This window comes from Emydura macquarii, unplaced genomic scaffold (assembly GCF_026122565.2).
Source record: "Emydura macquarii macquarii isolate MOO-44397 ecotype Brisbane River unplaced genomic scaffold, CSIRO-AGI_Emac_v2 contig_1477, whole genome shotgun sequence".
NCBI classification, from domain to species: Eukaryota; Metazoa; Chordata; order Testudines; family Chelidae; genus Emydura; species Emydura macquarii.
Window position 1 is genome coordinate 11,345,985 of NW_027131614.1, and position 16,660 is coordinate 11,362,644.

The following is a 16,660-nucleotide window of genomic DNA, read 5'->3' on the forward strand; positions in this document are numbered from 1 at the left end:
GAGGTTCCTTTTCCTGCTTAACTGTTCACTGCCCTGCAGTGAGGTGGAGTTGAAATTGAAATATAGATTATGAGCACAGTTTTCTCTACATACAGATACATAGATTCATAACCACAGTCTGTATACATGACTCATAATGACCATCAAGTTCAGAATGTTACAAACTTTTATAAAAGATTTTAGTCAATATACGTTTGTAGTAAAATAACACAGCATGCAATCGGTTAGTTTAACTGCTCATTTTTGGGGTTTAAAAGATTCTGATCTCCCCATTGGGTGTCTAGACTCTGATTTTCACTCCCATTCTAAAATAAACACAAATCAATATTTCTGCTTGCAAATGCAAGATTTCTTTTTCTGCTTCTGCGAAAATCATAAGGGAGTTTTTATTAATCCTTTGCCATCACTCCAGAGTTCTGAAAATTCTGACAGTTTGCTGGCGGTGAATTAGTCAATGAGGTCCATAGTGTGGAATTTGTAGTAATCTAATTAGTGGGTGAAATCAATATTTATTTTCTATTCTATTTCCACAGTTCCTATTTTAATCTTATATTTCACTTTCATCCAAACAGGTGTGATTATTGTCCCAAGTGCTGGTGTTGGCATTGTGCTAGGTGGCTACATTATAAAAAAACTCAAACTTGGTGCAAGAGAGTCTGCAAAGCTGGCTATGATCTGCAGTGGCGTGTCTTTGCTGTGCTTTTCAACACTCTTCATTGTTGGATGTGAAAGCATTAATTTAGGGGGCATAAATATACCATACACAACGGGGTAAGTGTGCTTGTGTAAATGATTGCAATGCCAGCTTTTTGCAAAAATCTGGAGGAAATCTAGATATTTTATTTTATTTCATTTAAAAATAATCTATTTTTGCAGTCCATTTATCAAACAAGAACTTGGTGAATAATGTCAGATAAATACATAGTTTAACTGTATGGCCAAAATCCTTTTATTTTACAGCTAATTCACAATGAAAGTCTATCAAATACCTGTTGGGGTGGCATAGGTATTCTTGGTCCTGTCTCAGCATGGAGGGGATAGATTATATGACCTCTCAAGGAAGGGGTTACATAGGTTATCTGTCTTCACCTGAAATGCAGTGACATCCTTTGGCAGTAAAATGAAGATATATAATTTAACACAAAACTGCTTTTAATATGATTTGGGGTGGGTTTTTTTTTTTTTTAATCTTTTAGATGAAATGTAACTAATCTGCTTCTTCCCTAACTTTGTGGAGTAAGTATTATTGTCTCCCTGTCACAAACAAGGGAACTGAAGGCTTGCCAACAGGAGAAAGTTGCTCTTGTTTAATTTAAATTCTGTGGTTTTTTTAATTGATGAAGTTAAACCAGTGCAAACTCCTGTGCGGACACTCATATTTCAATTTTGAGAGTGCCTTATAGCAGTGTAGCCTAAACAGATTCCTAACTGGATTAAATTAAACTGAAATAAACCTTCTCCCCGGCTTTAGCTAAATAGGTTTAAAATAACGCCTTTAGTTAAACCCATGCAACGTTCTCATTTAGACATGGTGCGAGGCATATTAAGGGTTTAATCCTTCAAAGTATTGATTACTGTCAACTCCCATTGAAATCAAAATGAAAAATGAAATCACTAGGACTTAATCAATGTCAATGAAAGTTGAGGGTGCTTAGCAAGTTACAGGAGGAGGTTAGCACGTTGCAGGAGTGGGCCCTGTGTGAATTATTTAAAGCTACATAGCCAGTCAATTGATATACAGATTAGTAAAACAAGTAGTACTGACTCCACATTCATCTTTAGGATCTGGTCATTAGCTTGATAAACTTCTTGATTCATTCAGTTGTTATAATTTATCTAGCTTTAAATCATTTCACTAATAAGAAACTCTTTTACTCAGACATCAAAGAATGCCAGCATTTAAAAAAATACACATTTTCTAAAGGAAATCTTTCATTTTGAGGATACCTAAAATAGATATATCCTTCTCCAAAGCTAAGCAGATCCCCAGTTACTAACTCTGTGCCTCATTTGCATAAACAAATGCAGAATCTGTTTATAATGATTTCTTTTTGTGGTCAAAAGTCACATTGAAGTAATTTCCTTTTTTTCTAGGTTGGGCACAATCCACCCCTCCTGTAGAAAGGAGAGTTAATAGTTGTGTTCTAGTTAGCATAAAAACAAACAGAGCTCTCAAAATTCAGGAAAGCAGGTGATGACGTTTCATAATGTAAATATAGTCTACTTATACCAGGAATGTTCTAAACTGGGGACAGTAAATGGACCTGGAAGCTTAGGTAGATTAAATATGTTTGCAAAGATTTTCTGCAATTTCTACTGCATTGGGCACAAGTAGTTTTGCATTTGCTAATTTGTCATCACTTACTTGTATTATCAGCAAGGTCAAGGGCAATTCTGTGTTTTACATTTCAGCATCTTAAATGATGCAGTTGAATGACTCTAGCCTTGCATTTAAGGGCAACCTGACTGATTTAACGTTTAAATACAACATGAAGGCCCTTACATCAGAAACGTAAATTAGGCATGACCAGATGACTGCCTCCATCCTGTGCAGTGGCTCTGTCTCTGAGGCCTTTGCCATCCGACCTGACATAAAGCAAGGTTGTGTACTTGCACCCACTCTCTTCTCCATTTTACTAACAACTATGAAAACACTAATCCAAGACTGTCTGCCACTGGGCATTGGCATCCAATATCGGACTGATGGCAACCTTCTCAACCTCTCTCACCTCTGTGCCAGAACTAAAGTAAAATGGTCAATAATAACCGGACTCCAGTACGCATATGATTGTGTTGTAGTTGCATGCTCATTGGAGGATTTACAAACAGCCCTTAATTACTTCTCCGGAGCTTACAAAGGGTTGGGCTAACTCTGAACATCGGCAAAAGTCCTCCACCAACCTACTCCTGGTCAATCATCAGATCAAGCAAGGAAGATCTACGTTGACAGAGACGAACTGGAAAATGTAGAACACTTTGCCTACCTTAGTAGCCATCTCTCACAGAGGGCAAATATAGATGGTGAAATTCAGCACAGAATCCACTGTGCCAGCCTTGCCTTTGGCAGGCTGTCTAGCTGAGTGTTCAATAACCATGATACTAGAACACACACTAGATTCTTAGTTTACAAAGCAGTGGTAATTCCAAAACTCCTTTATGGCTGCGAGACTTGGGTGACATACAGAAAACATTTGCAAAACTTGGAATGCCAGCACCAGCAGTTTATCTGGAAGATCCTCAACATAAAGTGGGAGGATCGCTGCACTAACATCAGTGTCCTCACAGAGGCTGACATCTTTAATGTTGAGGCCCTGATTATTCAGCACCAGCTGAGATGGAATGGGCACTGTGTGCATATGTCTGAGGCATGCCTACCAAAACAACTGTTGTACACACAACTCACCAAAGGAGAAAGGAAATGGGGAGGCCAAAAAAAAGCTTTAAAGACACTTTAAAGACAAACATCAAGAGATGTGGCATCAACACCACACACTGAGAGACAGTTGCCGAAGACAGGGATAACTGTCAAAGACTTGTCAGAGAAGAAACGACCACTTTTGAGGAAAATCGCTTCACCTTGGTTCAGAAAAATGCCAGAAAAGAAAGGACAGAAAATTGTTATGTAGCAATCGCAGCCCAACCCTGCCTTCCAACACCATCTGCAATGTCTGACAATGAGTCTGTGGCTCAAGGATCGGACTTCTTAGTCACCAAAGGACCTACATAAAACAAAACCTGTGAAAGAGATCATCTTCAGCCATGAGGGATCGCTGATGAAATTAGCATGATCTTGTGCAGCCCTAATTTGCACCAGGCTGGTCTGGATCAGGGAGGTGGCTCCCTGTAGCTCCTACTCAGATGTGGAGGAGAATCTGGACCTATGTGTCACAAAGGAAAGTAAAATTATGCCTCCCAGAAAAATTAAATATGAGGAGCATGAAATACTTTAAAGAAAAAGCTCAACCATCAATCTGATGTGTGCAACCTGAGATTTTTTTGGATGAAACCCAAGCACACAACAATTTGAAAAGATTACGATGCAAAAGATGGGCATGATATCTAATCAATTTCTGTCTGAGTCCCAATGCCTATAATAGATTTCTTGACCCACTGGAACAGTTTAAGTATTAATTGCTGAGAACAATAATTAATTTGGTAATATAAGCCTGACCAAGTAAGTAGAACCCTGGAGACAAAGGCAATTCATTTCGATGAAATGAACAGATCTGTTTTTTAACCGCAGAGCACACGTGTGAAATCTCTTGTAATTGCAAAGCATAATAACAATGATAATACTTAGCACTTTAGGGCTAAATCTTGCAAGGTACTGAGTACTCCTATGAGGTGCTGAGGACCCTCAGCGCCAACTGACTGCAGTGGGGGCTAAAGGAGCTCAGCACCTTGCAGATGTGCACAGCACCTTACAGAATCAAGCCGATAGTACCCTCCAGATGAGGATCTCAAAACCCTCTACCCCAGTGAGGAAGGCAGAAGTAAGAGCATATGAACTGCAATAGTCTCTAGCCTTATATGGCTGGAATACCTAAAAGATGTTGTGTAATAGAGAGAAAAATATTGGTGAGAGGGAAGTTGTCCTCCACAAAGCCATGTATAGCTGTGGCCTTCCTTACCTAAACCTCACGCTTCCATTCAGAATGGGGATGTGCCCCATAGCGCAGTTCCACCCCTATTGTGGAATCTCATAGATAGTCCTTTGTGGAGTCAGGAATTGTGCAGGGGAAGAGAGTGAGCACTGGCCAGGTCTGGTGGTGGTGGTGGTGTTGGTGAAGGGTGGTGGTTAAGACCACCAAAATTATTTCCCTGTTATTCGATCCAGTTTGAACACTGATCTCTTTCAGTAAGCTCTACAGAAAGCTGTTTTTATATTTCATAAATGTTAAACTGCCTTACCTGAAAATAATCAAAATAGCAGCAAAGAGACTCTTCTTTTATTTGTGGAAATGAGAGAAAAAGCTGATGCCTTTTTTGGTCCGTTCAGTGTACAGGGAGAGAGAATAGCCAGAGTAGGTTTCCAGGGTGCTTATCACCTACCAAAGATCCCTGTATTAATTTAATTCCATCCCTTCTTCTCATGATACGTAAAATGATACAAAACTGGCTGGTTTTGGTTATACTCTTCTGTTGTTCTGGAGCAGTTAAAGTCATTGTAATGAAATTGAAAGATATAATTGGTTTATTGGATTTTTAGGACAAATAATACGCAACAATTTCATCCTCCCATCCCAAGCCTCAGGTTTTGCTGTTATGATGTCTCTTAATAACATGATTAAAGACTGATATTCTCTCAGCTTGTGCTGAGTCTATTGGCTATATCACCTGCCATCACCAAGATTGACATGATGTGAATGATGCTGAAATTCAGGATCTGCTCAATCGGAAAAGAAAAGCTCATTGTATATTGCAAGATGATATCACACCAGTAGAAGAAAGAGAGTCATATAAGCAACTTAAGGCTGAAGCCCAAAGAAAAATCCACGATATCAAAAACAGGTGGTTGTGAGAAAAGGCCAAGGAGACTGAGATCTATGCTGATAAACATGACATGAGTAGCCTTTTTCAGGCAACAAGGGCCATTTGTGGTCCATGCTCCCATGATCTCATACCTCTCCGAGCCCAAGATGGGTTGACGTACGTTAAGGACAACAAATCTATCAAAGCCAGATGGAAGAAGCATTTTGAGTCACTCCTGAACCATGAGTCAACTGTTTCTGAGGTCACTATTGAATCCATGCCTCAACGACTTGTTGATGCCTCCGCCCTCGAAGATGTAACATGAGCCATCATGAAAACTAAAAACAAAAAGGCAGCAGGACCAGATGGCATACTAGCTGAAGTCTACAAGTTTGGAGGTGAACAACTAGTAAAGAAGTTCCACAAACTTTTTCTTCAAATCTGGTATAATGAGAAGATTCTGGAAGAGTTGAGAAATGCCAATATTGTTATACCCTTTAAGGAAGGAGACAAGTCTGAGTGTAGAAACTATTGAGGCATTGCCTTCCTATCTTCAGCAGGGAAAATTCTTGCCTGTATCCTCTTAAACTGATTACTTCCCCTTGCTGAGGAAACGTTACCAGAATCTCAGTGCGGTTTCAGACCATCTCATGGGGCAACCAACATGATCTTCATTGCCCACCAAATCCAGGAAAAGTCTCTGGAGCAAAATCAGGACTGTACATGGCCTTCATTGATTTAACCAAGGCCTTCAACTCTATCAGTCAAAAAGCCCTCTGGAAGGTACTGGTCAGTTTCAGCTGTCCTCCAAAATGTATTAAGGACCTAAGGCTTCTTCATGATCAGATGACTGCTACCGTTCTTTGGATTAGCTAGGAGACAGACCTTTTTGTCATCAAGACCGGGGTTAAGCAAGTTTGTGTTATTGCCTCAACCTTGTTCTCCATCTATTTAGCAGTCATTGTGGTCCTTGCTAAAGACCATCTCCCCACTGGAGTTTACATTCAATATAGAATGGATGGGTGGCTTTTAATCTTTGACGTCTTCACTCAAAGTCTAAAATCCTCAGGGTGTCCATCACTGATCTTCAGTATGCTGATGATTGTGCTATCTTTGCGCATACTGAGAATGACCTTCAGTCCACACTGGATTTTTTTTTTTCACAAGCCTACCTTAGCTTAGGACTTTCACTTAGTATTAAGACGTTTAAAGTGTTTTATCAGCCTGCCTCAGGTCTTGCACATGATCCACCACAAATTACTGTTGAGGGACAGACTTTGGGGACAGTCAAGCATTTTTTCTACCTCGGTAGCCAAATCTCTCAAAATGCAAAAATTGACAGAGATTCAATACAGGATACAGTGTGGAAGTGCTTCCATTGAGAAATTGCTCCACTATGTTGTTACAGATCATGATCTATGGAAGGACATCAAGATTCAGGTTTATAAGACAATTGTCATCCCTACACTCCTTTATGGATGCGAAACCTGGGTGACCTACCAATAACACCTTAAAAGTCTGGAGAAGTATCACTAAAGATGCCTATGGAAGATCCTTGCATCAAGTGGGAAGATCGCCACATTAATACCAGCATCTTCACTGAAGCCAATGTCACCAGCACTGAAACAATGATTCTTATGCACCAACTACTCTAGGTTGGACATTGTGTGGGATGCCAGATTTTCACCTCCCAAAACAAGCTCTCTACTCTCAGCTCACCTGTGGTCAGAGATTTTGTGGTGGTCAGAGAAAACACTACAAAGATACTTGGAAAGCATCCCTCAAGAAAACAGATGTGGATATCATAAGCTGGGAGAAGCAAGCCACCAACTGACCTCAAAGGCACTGTATCCTCCATCAGGCTGTGGCCCATTTCAAGGAGAAGCTGAGAAGAGAGAGAGAAAGAAGGAAAAAGAAAGAATTTTCTTCCAGCAGGCAGCTGACGCACTGGGAAATGGTTGTAACTATTGCGGGCACATCTGTGGTTCCAGGATTGGACTCCTGAGTCATCTTAGGACTCATACGTAAATCCTGTGGTAGAGATCATCCTCAATCAAGGGATTGCCAAATGAATTAATGTTATGTCTCTCTCAGTCCAATCAGTCAATCAAAACTAAGTGGATCAGAACAACAAAAAATGAATTGTTAGCACAGTGAGAGGGTCCTTTGTTTACAGGCTACATAAAAATCACATCATTCCTAGCTTCAGTGTCCAACTCCACTGCAAATGACTGCCACATGACAAATCTCCTGAACACTGTACACAGAATGTTCTAGACTTTAAAGTTTCAGTAACTAAAACCAGTCTTTCCCTTTTCCCTTGCCATTTCAAAAGAACAGTTGGCAGTTTGGCCATGAGGGAATCACAGTGTACAACGAAGCAGCATTGAAGAAACCAGTCATGTAACATTCCTCAGTGCAAATGGTCCACTCAAACACTTCTCAAAACCAATTTCCCCAGCATGCTTCTGGAAGCCTTTTAAATACTGGATCCAATTTATTCATTATTTTGGGATGATGGTTAGTTTAATCACGACAAAAATATCTTTGCTATGTAGCCCAGGTGTTGTTTTTTCGCTTCTCAACCCCAGTTTTTAGATTGCAAACATTTTAGGCTGGAAGCTCATCGGGGCAGGAACTATGTTTTCTTTATGCTTGGGACAGCCGTAATATATTATGAGTGCTACTGCAATCTAAGTAAATAAAAATAAAACTATATACAAATCAAGTTTTAGGAGTTAACATTAATGCCTTCCTGTATTTTGGATTTATCTGTGGTTTACTTCGATTGTAAGCTCTGTAGGGTAGAGTCCATCTTTTTGGGGTATTAGGGATATGTGTGTGTGTGTGCACGGCCTAACACAAAGGGGTTCAAGTCCCAGATTGTGTATCCCTCAGTATGAATAAATAAAAACAGTCCCCACAACCCTTAACTTAGGCTCCACACCTTCCTTCTCCCCTTCTTACTTCTCCCTCTCATAGACTAAGAGTTGGACAGAGAGAACAATTAAAACTGAAATCCTTGTGAGAAAGTAGATTCCCCTTTATCATTAGTCCAGCTCTTCTCCTAATTCATTCTTCCCATTTTATATGTGTTCTATATCTCATATCCAGTCTCTTTGAGATGTTAACAAAAACAATTTATCAGCTGGAATTCTAGGATTTGTCCCTGGCGTGTACATGTCTTAAACTTGCAATTAGTCCTATTAATGAAAGGAGTAGAGGAGTAATTTGTAACTGAAAGAAGAATTCAGGAAATGCTGTAATTTTTCACCAGATTTTTAAATGTGCATGTGCCAGACTTCTTTGGTAGCTCAAGGCCTCTGGTTGCTGGTGGGATACAGTCAAGACATTAGGTTATTGGACATGCTCAGCCATGACAACCTAAACCAGTAGAATAGGCCACTCCTCAGAATTTGTGTTTTAGGAAAGCAGAGGTGGGTTGAGTACTTGCATCCCATAGTTTGCTGGAAACATAGCTTACCTTCAAGAAAAAGAAAACAATCCCCAGTAAGGGAGGGATGGCTGAGGAGACCTGAAGAAATATGGTGTCTCCCGCTAATCTACAATATATGGAGGCAGCATGTGAGGTGGAGATAGGGTGTGCACAGATGCATCAACAGGAGATCTCTGCCTCCAGTGCAGCCCTGCATTCCTCTCTTGGTATTTCATTAGTGGAAAGACAAGTTAACTCTGAATGAGGATTGAAGGTAAAAAAGATATAGACAGGAGCACTTTATGCATCTCCCCTAGCGAGCCTGTGGAGTAGATAGAGCTAGTTGCTGCTGCTGCTACAGAGAGTTTGTGTCTGAGGAATGGGGGAGTGAGAACTTTATGCACCCAGCGGTGGTGTCAACTGGAAAAAACCCACAGTGATTTGTTGAGGCCGGCCAGTTAATGTAAATGGGGCAGATTCAAACTTTTGTATCTTCATGGCAGTTCCTCCTCTCACATCATCATTTTAAAGTTACAGGCAATAACCTAGAGGTAAAACACTGTAATATTTATCACAGTTCAGGGCAACTGCACTTGTATTCCTGCCCCACTCCCTTGGATCCAGCAAGGGCACCCACTCTAGGCTCCTCAACTGTCACAGCTCTGGGGCAGAAACCTGTGGCTCTCTCTCTCTCTCCTGACTGGGGTATTTCAAGGTTGCAGGGCTCCCTGCCTATACTATGCATTTCCCAGCAGAGTCAGACTACCTAAACAGGCCTGCTTTGTTTTTCTCCTGGTGAATCGTGTAATTGCCACAGTTAAGTTATCATACAGCTCTTTCTCAGCAAGCATATTTATTCTTCAGGTAAAAGCATTACAGAGAAACCATATTAAAAACAATAAAGAACCTACACATATGCTAATAGGCTTACCGGAGTTCACCCTCCTCCCTCCAAAAAGAACTCTGGTTGGTGATTAGTTCTTCGAACTCTACACAACAGTTTTTCCTGTGGTCACAAATTCATCACACCTTAGAAAAAGCACACATGAATCTGAATCCCTTCTTTATCCACTTTGGGTCTTTGCAGAGACCATGAATAGTCAATCAGCCAGACAACGAGTTTCCCTTTCAGGGCAAAGCTTAAAAAAAAGCTGAGTTCTTGCATAACTGGAGTAGGTGCATTTGCATATTCTTTTAAAAGGAGTTACATACAGTCCCACAATAATACATAAACATTTGCATTTTTAATAGAAAGAACTCCTAAAATACTTCAGCTTAATTCAATAAGGTTTGTTCAGGATAGTGCCAGATGTTATCGTATCTGTCACAGTATTATTCATCAGTTGGTAAATAACCCTTTATGGTAGGTATGGTGGGAGTAGAATCTATGTGCCAGACTGATCTTCATCTCTTCATTTCAGCACAACAGAATTAATAATACTAACTGCTCCCCATTACATTGTTTGTTTGATTTTATTTAAAATATTAAATGATAGAAAGTACATTCAATAGGTTCTTTCTTGTAGGGTGGAATGCCAATTTGTAGTGAGGTTGTCCCATAGATTTCCCCCGCCACACTCCTGGCCACTGTGTAAACCAACTTCCCTCTTGCGTATAATGGCATAACATTCCTGTAGCAACTACCGCATTTCTTTATGTGGTAAAAATAATGTATCTTTAGTTTTAACACTATTTAGCAGTTGGAAACAAGGAGAACAACTAGCACTATGCGATGAACCAGGTTTCCACAGACCACTAACAGTCCATGGACCACCGTTTGGGAACTGCAAAAATACGCTATACATACACATTGTAGTTACAAATGCTAAGAAATAAGGCTTCTTTTGAAAATAAATCTTTAAGACTAAAATTTCAAAGTAACCTCAATTCAGCTTCTAATTTTGGGCTTCAGAGTTCTTGGGTGCCCAATCATACGTGCTTGTGTTTTGTTAAACAAACTGGTTTCCTGATTTGTGCACACAAAATGTAGCTATGCAAATCAAGCAGTTTAGCCAATATTGAAAGCTGGCCAGGATCCTGTCTTTCCCTGCCACGAAAAAAAATTTGAGCTTTTGAAAGAAAAAAAGAAAACTTTTCATCCCGAATTGTGACAAAAAAATTCAAAATTTCAAATTCAAAAAAATTCTGTTTTGGGGAACTGAAATGGAATTTTTCAGCTTGCTCCCTGGGCTGCCCACTGAGTCAGGGAGTCAAACAGCTCACAGAGCCAGCTGTGTGAGGAGCACACCAGTCTGGGGAACTGGGAGCCCCTTGTTCCACAGCAGCATGGGGAGGTGGGCTGACAGGAAACCAGGCAGGTTTCTATCAGAAACCCATGGTGTTCCCATGGACTGTTTCAATTTTGATGAATGGGCATTTTCCAATGGAAAAATGTTGAGCAGAAAATTTCTAACTAGCTCTACATGTAACTGCATGACTTATGCAGACAAATTAAATACATACATAAATAAATACCATTTGTGTGTGCAAATCAGTGTCTTGGCACCCAAACTTGGAAGGCGCTTTTGGAAATAAGACCCTTCTTTTCTCCTGTGTATCTATTTAGCCTGAATCACTTTGGTGTTGATGTTGTGCTTGAAATCTGGAAAGACAGTATGTTAAATATCTGGGATTTTCAGTATTTTAGACTTTCCGCTAGCCATGAAATATTTCGAGACTAATTATTGGTTCTTGTAGTGAAGTAGTAATTCCACTTATAGTCCTGGCTAAAACCAGGAAGTTCAGAGCCTTGTCTACTTTTAACTTTTTTTGAACCTCAAAATATTTTGGTTTTTGTCTGAGTTTTGAGTAGTTGTTCATGCCAGTTCTTATTTTACCCAGACAGCAACAGAACTGATACCAGTCATGGATATTTAATTATATACTCGAGCTCTGGCTTGTTTCTAAAACTGTACCTTGTCTTTTTGTGGCACAGGAAATAGATTTTTGATAAAAGCGTTTAAATAGAACATGACGTGTGAAGATAGCAACTGAGCTTGTGAAAGTCAAAATCTGGGACTCCCTAAGCAAATAAATATTTAAGCTATACTGTGTAATATTATATCTTCTGGAAAAATGCACCACAGACAGCAAAGCAGAAGTGTTTAGAAAAAGCAAATAATCATATGTAAAAAAACCTTGCAAGATTAAGCCATTAAGCTGCAATCATGCCCCTTACGTGACAGAAAGTGTAGTGACATTCACTGTGTATAGATGGGGACTGCAGTCAGAATCTATGTAAGTGCAGGGTCTGGGACAGCATTAGCCCTCTCACTACACCTGCATCACAGATATGGAAGAAGGCTGCAGAGCAAACTTGTTAGGAGTTTCTCTAATTTGTAGCCCAACCTGCAGCAGTCAGGGGGCAAGTATATTGTTGTTTTCCAAAGATGTCTGTCATTTATAGCCCAGCCCTATAGCATCCCACATTCCCAAGGTTTGTTGATCCCATAGACCTTGGAAGAATTAGATTTTTATTGGTAAATGTCAGTAAATGTCGATTTCGCCATACATACACAAACCAATGAAAAAATATTTTCATCAATAATAACCAATATTTACAGATAGGCAAAGTAAGAAAAATGCTACTTGAGAAATTATTGGAGTCAAAATCCAGTGATTTAGACTTTTGAATTAGGCTTGTTACAAATGGATTAGCAAATGAATAGTAAAAACAGGTATGTTTTGTTGATTTAAGGATATTTACTTGCATGCAGTACTGACAGTTTGTTTTCCAATGGTTTATAAATCTTTCACTTTTTGAATATCAGTGTCTACCATCATTAAATAATTGTCTGATCCCCCCAATAATTCCCCACAACTGTGAAAATTTAAATAGATAAAAAATAGAAAAAAAACCCACTTAAAACCCATAATTTTGTGCATCTGTGAAAACTGATATACATAAAAGCCTAAAATAATGCTTAAAATAAAGATCAATATTATCCATCAAAATTATAAAAAAATAAAAATCGATTTCTGCAAAGCCTACATATCCCTCATGAAAGGTGACCATGAAGTGTGTCAAGATGAATGACACTAACTGTCATACAGTAGACATCCTTTGTGATAGTAATAAGCCATCAACATTATATTATAATAAAAGGAGAGCATAGATTTCAGACAGAGCCCAATTCTGTAATAAACTCTTTATGAAAAAAAAATGTGTTGAAGTAGCTTTCATGTGCCCTTGTGCCCCACCTTCCACCCTGCTCATGCGACCTTTTACCTACTCCCTGTTTACTTACCACACTGAGCTTCCATGCCATGCCTGAACTCAGTTGCCTGCCTACTCAGTAGAACCACACTAGTTCTCCTGCCACTGGGCCCACTGTGGAGAAGGGGAAGGAGTTTCCTCTTAGTGCCTTGGTCAAAAGGCCAATAATCTGTAAACGGTGGTATATATCAGAAAAGTGAAATAAGTTTCTGTTGGCTTAAAGAATTCACTTAAACTCTCAGTATTGCAGAACCAGATGAAATTTACAGATCTAACCTACATAATCACAGGAAGCAATAAACCAGTGTGTTTCCATGCTGCATCCTCTCTTTCTCCACTAATTAAATAAACTCAGCAATATGAAAACATGGTGAGAAGTCCAGAAAGTGCAATAGAAATACAGATGTAAATATAATCCGCTCCATTAAAAAAACCCATCACCATTGTAAATGAGGTATATATTGGGAAGAGGAAATAACTGTTGTGTCTCATTTACTGTGGTGAGTTAACTACTGATAAATGAGGTATTCTTACTGGCAATCCCAAGTATTCATTAGCATTTGTAAATTATTTCACTTTGGTCATGACAAGCCCCTTTTGTGTTTATATTTCATGACCCTGAAATGCAATCAAGTTCTAGTACTAGCAAGAATGTTAACAGGAAGCAAATTTCAAAGTAGCATGTGTGAGAATTTGCAACAACCAAATTTCAAATTTTCACATGAGAGTATTCATGCCAGAAGTTCTGACTGCCTGATCCAAGGAACAAGGCCCTGAGACTTTTCTGACCACTCACAACTAACCAGCACAGTTTAAATAATGAATATCAAATATTGGAAGGGAACTCTTCACAATCAATCCAAAGATTTAAACAAAATACACACACAAAAATTAACTGAGTCTTTCCAAATAAATCTGTCTAGCAAAAAAATTATATAATTATATCCTATACTTTCTCATTAATAAGGAAGAGCAAGGTAAGGGTCTGTTCCTTTTATCCTGTGTGATAGCTCTTCCAAGAGGTGGCCGATTTAAATTGCTATGACAAAGGCTGTTTACCCTGTGGAGAAGAACTGACTCAATTTTATTTTCACTGAGCTCCCACTTTTCTTTTCATTAAACTCCTTATTTATTTTTTTATAAATGTTATTTCTCTATACTCACTGTTTATAATCCCACTTTCACCTTTGCTTTCATTCAGTGATCTCCGGTACTCATCTCTTAAAGCTATTCCCATTTTGTAATTTCTTCATATCACACACCATGCCCTCATCTTACCCAAGAACATTGCACACACATTGTTGACACAAATGCAGCACCTCATGATGCAGAATAAGATAATGTTGCATTGACTGATGACCTTCCCTTGGCAAGTGATGAAGACCAGGTGCTCATGCTGGTATTATTAGATCTCACAGCTGCTTTCACTGTGATGAAGTCTTGACATGGCTGCAGTTCCTGCTAGAAGTGGATGCAACCACTCTTCAGTGTGTTTGTTCCTTTGTCACTGAGAGTTCCCAGAGGATAGAGTGGGGCAATTGCTCTTCCGCCTTCTGGTTCTCCTTCCTAAGGCAGTTAATAATAGATGTGGGTTGAAGTGTTTTCAGTATGCTGGTGAAACCCAGCTTTATACCTCTGTCTCGCCCAACGCAGAATGTGGCCAAGTGTCTTTCCCAATGTCTGGGTGAGAATAGGACATGGATGACAGTGAGGCTCAACCTGGATAAGGCTGAGGTGATTATAGTGTTGGGGGAGCAACTGGATGAGTTGGAGGAGGCTATATCAGCCTCCTCTCCCCTCCAGTTGAAGGTATTTGGCCATCAATTGTAACCAAAGTTCACATTTTGGTGGGGTCTACGTTTAAATAATGAAACAGTGGCATTGACTTGAGCTGCTTTTTTTGTCTTCATCTGGCTGAGAGGCTGTGACCTTTTTCGGGATGTGGAATGTACTATTGCAGCCTACTCCTCAACACCTCTGAAATGGGCAGCCACAATGGACTCCCGTGTGACTGCACCTTAAATCCATTTGGAAGCTGAAGCTGATGCACAGTGGGATACCTTGCTTGTTAAACCTACTATCCTGCCATGAGCACATGACGCCAGTACTCTCAGCTCTGCACTGGCTGCCTATTGGCTTCAGGGTGGAATTTGTGGTGTTGGTTCTGACGTTTAAAACCCTAAATGGCCTAGGCCCTGGCTGTTGCAGATTGTACCTCTCTCTCTGTGCCATTCTGCTGCAGCTGAGATTGGCTGGAGCTTCTGTGGGAGATGAGACGGTGCTCTCCGGGTGTACCTCCGTTCTGCGTTCATTCCCCTCCCACTCCAAATAAATCCCTCGATCTGTTGACTTTTAGGGCACACAGCAAAACCCTTCTGTTTAAGTGTGGTCTTAGAGAGGACTTAAGCAGTGGTGGCTCTTTTGGGAACATGATGGAGTGGGAGATTAAAGGCATATTTACACGTACAAAGCTGCAGTAGCGCAGCTGCACCAATGCCGCTGCGCCGCTGCAGTGTGTCTGGTGAAGACACTCTATGCTGAGAGGAGAGAGCTCTCCCATCAGCATAATCAAACCATCTCCACGAGCGATAGTAGCTATGTTTGCGGGAGAAGAAGCTCTCTCCCCCCTCCCCCCCGACATAGTTCTGTCCACACGGGCACTTATGTCGGTGTAACTTATGTCACACAGGGGGTGGTTTATAAATTCTGCTGACATATGCTGTAGTGTCGACATAGCCTAAGATTTCCATGGCATCCTGGGGTCCTGGTCTAGGACTGGGATTCTTATGTACTACTGCAATACAAAATAGAGATAATCATTATGGTTTCTGACTTGTGATTGGTATCTGGGGACAGATATGTGCTCGTTTAGTTTTGTAATGATTTTTGCACTGCAGTTTTCAAATGAAGACAGTGATACCTAGAGACCAGGATTAGCATGCTTTTATGTTATTCTCATCCAGATAAATAACTGGAGTCCATACAACCTTTATAATACTAAAAATCACTAAATACCTACAGAATAGTTGAAAGGGGTAGTTTCGCTGCATGTACTTGTTTAACATGCTGTTCTAATGTAATATATTTTTCTCTCCTTAGTCCTACTCTCACTATGGCACACAGAAATCTGACTGGTAGCTGTAATGTTAACTGTGGATGTAAAATTCATGAGTACGAGCCTGTTTGTGGATCAGATGGAATAACATATTTCAATCCGTGTCTGGCCGGCTGCATCAATGGTGGAAATCATAGCACAGGGGTGAGTGTATAACAAACCCATCCAACGTGGTGTAAATCTATACTACAAGACCAAAGATCAGCAGATTTGGGCCGGAGTGGATGAGTACAGAAAGGGGGAGTGTACCAACTGCAAGGCACACTTCCTTCTTCCCAGCTTCAGAGAATCTCATCTACAAATGCCCCTGGTGCGTGAATTTCTCCATGGTTCAAGATGGTAGGAACATCAGCTGTCCATGGTATCATCCCAGCCTTCAGCAATGTGTGAATTTTGAGCATAAGTTAATGCTAACTTGTAA

At 40.1% G+C, this 16,660-nt stretch overlaps 1 protein-coding gene across 1 annotated transcript in view; it reads left to right on the top strand.

The window, feature by feature from the left end:
• The window catches only part of SLCO5A1 (solute carrier organic anion transporter family member 5A1), a 124,175-nt gene that overhangs the window by 91,620 nt on the left and 15,895 nt on the right, over positions 1–16,660 (top strand). The window contains exons 6-7 of the mRNA XM_067553517.1: positions 573–771; positions 16,224–16,383. Coding sequence (XP_067409618.1) covers positions 573–771; positions 16,224–16,383 — 359 coding nt within the window. The remainder of the gene's footprint in view (positions 1–572; positions 772–16,223; positions 16,384–16,660) is intronic.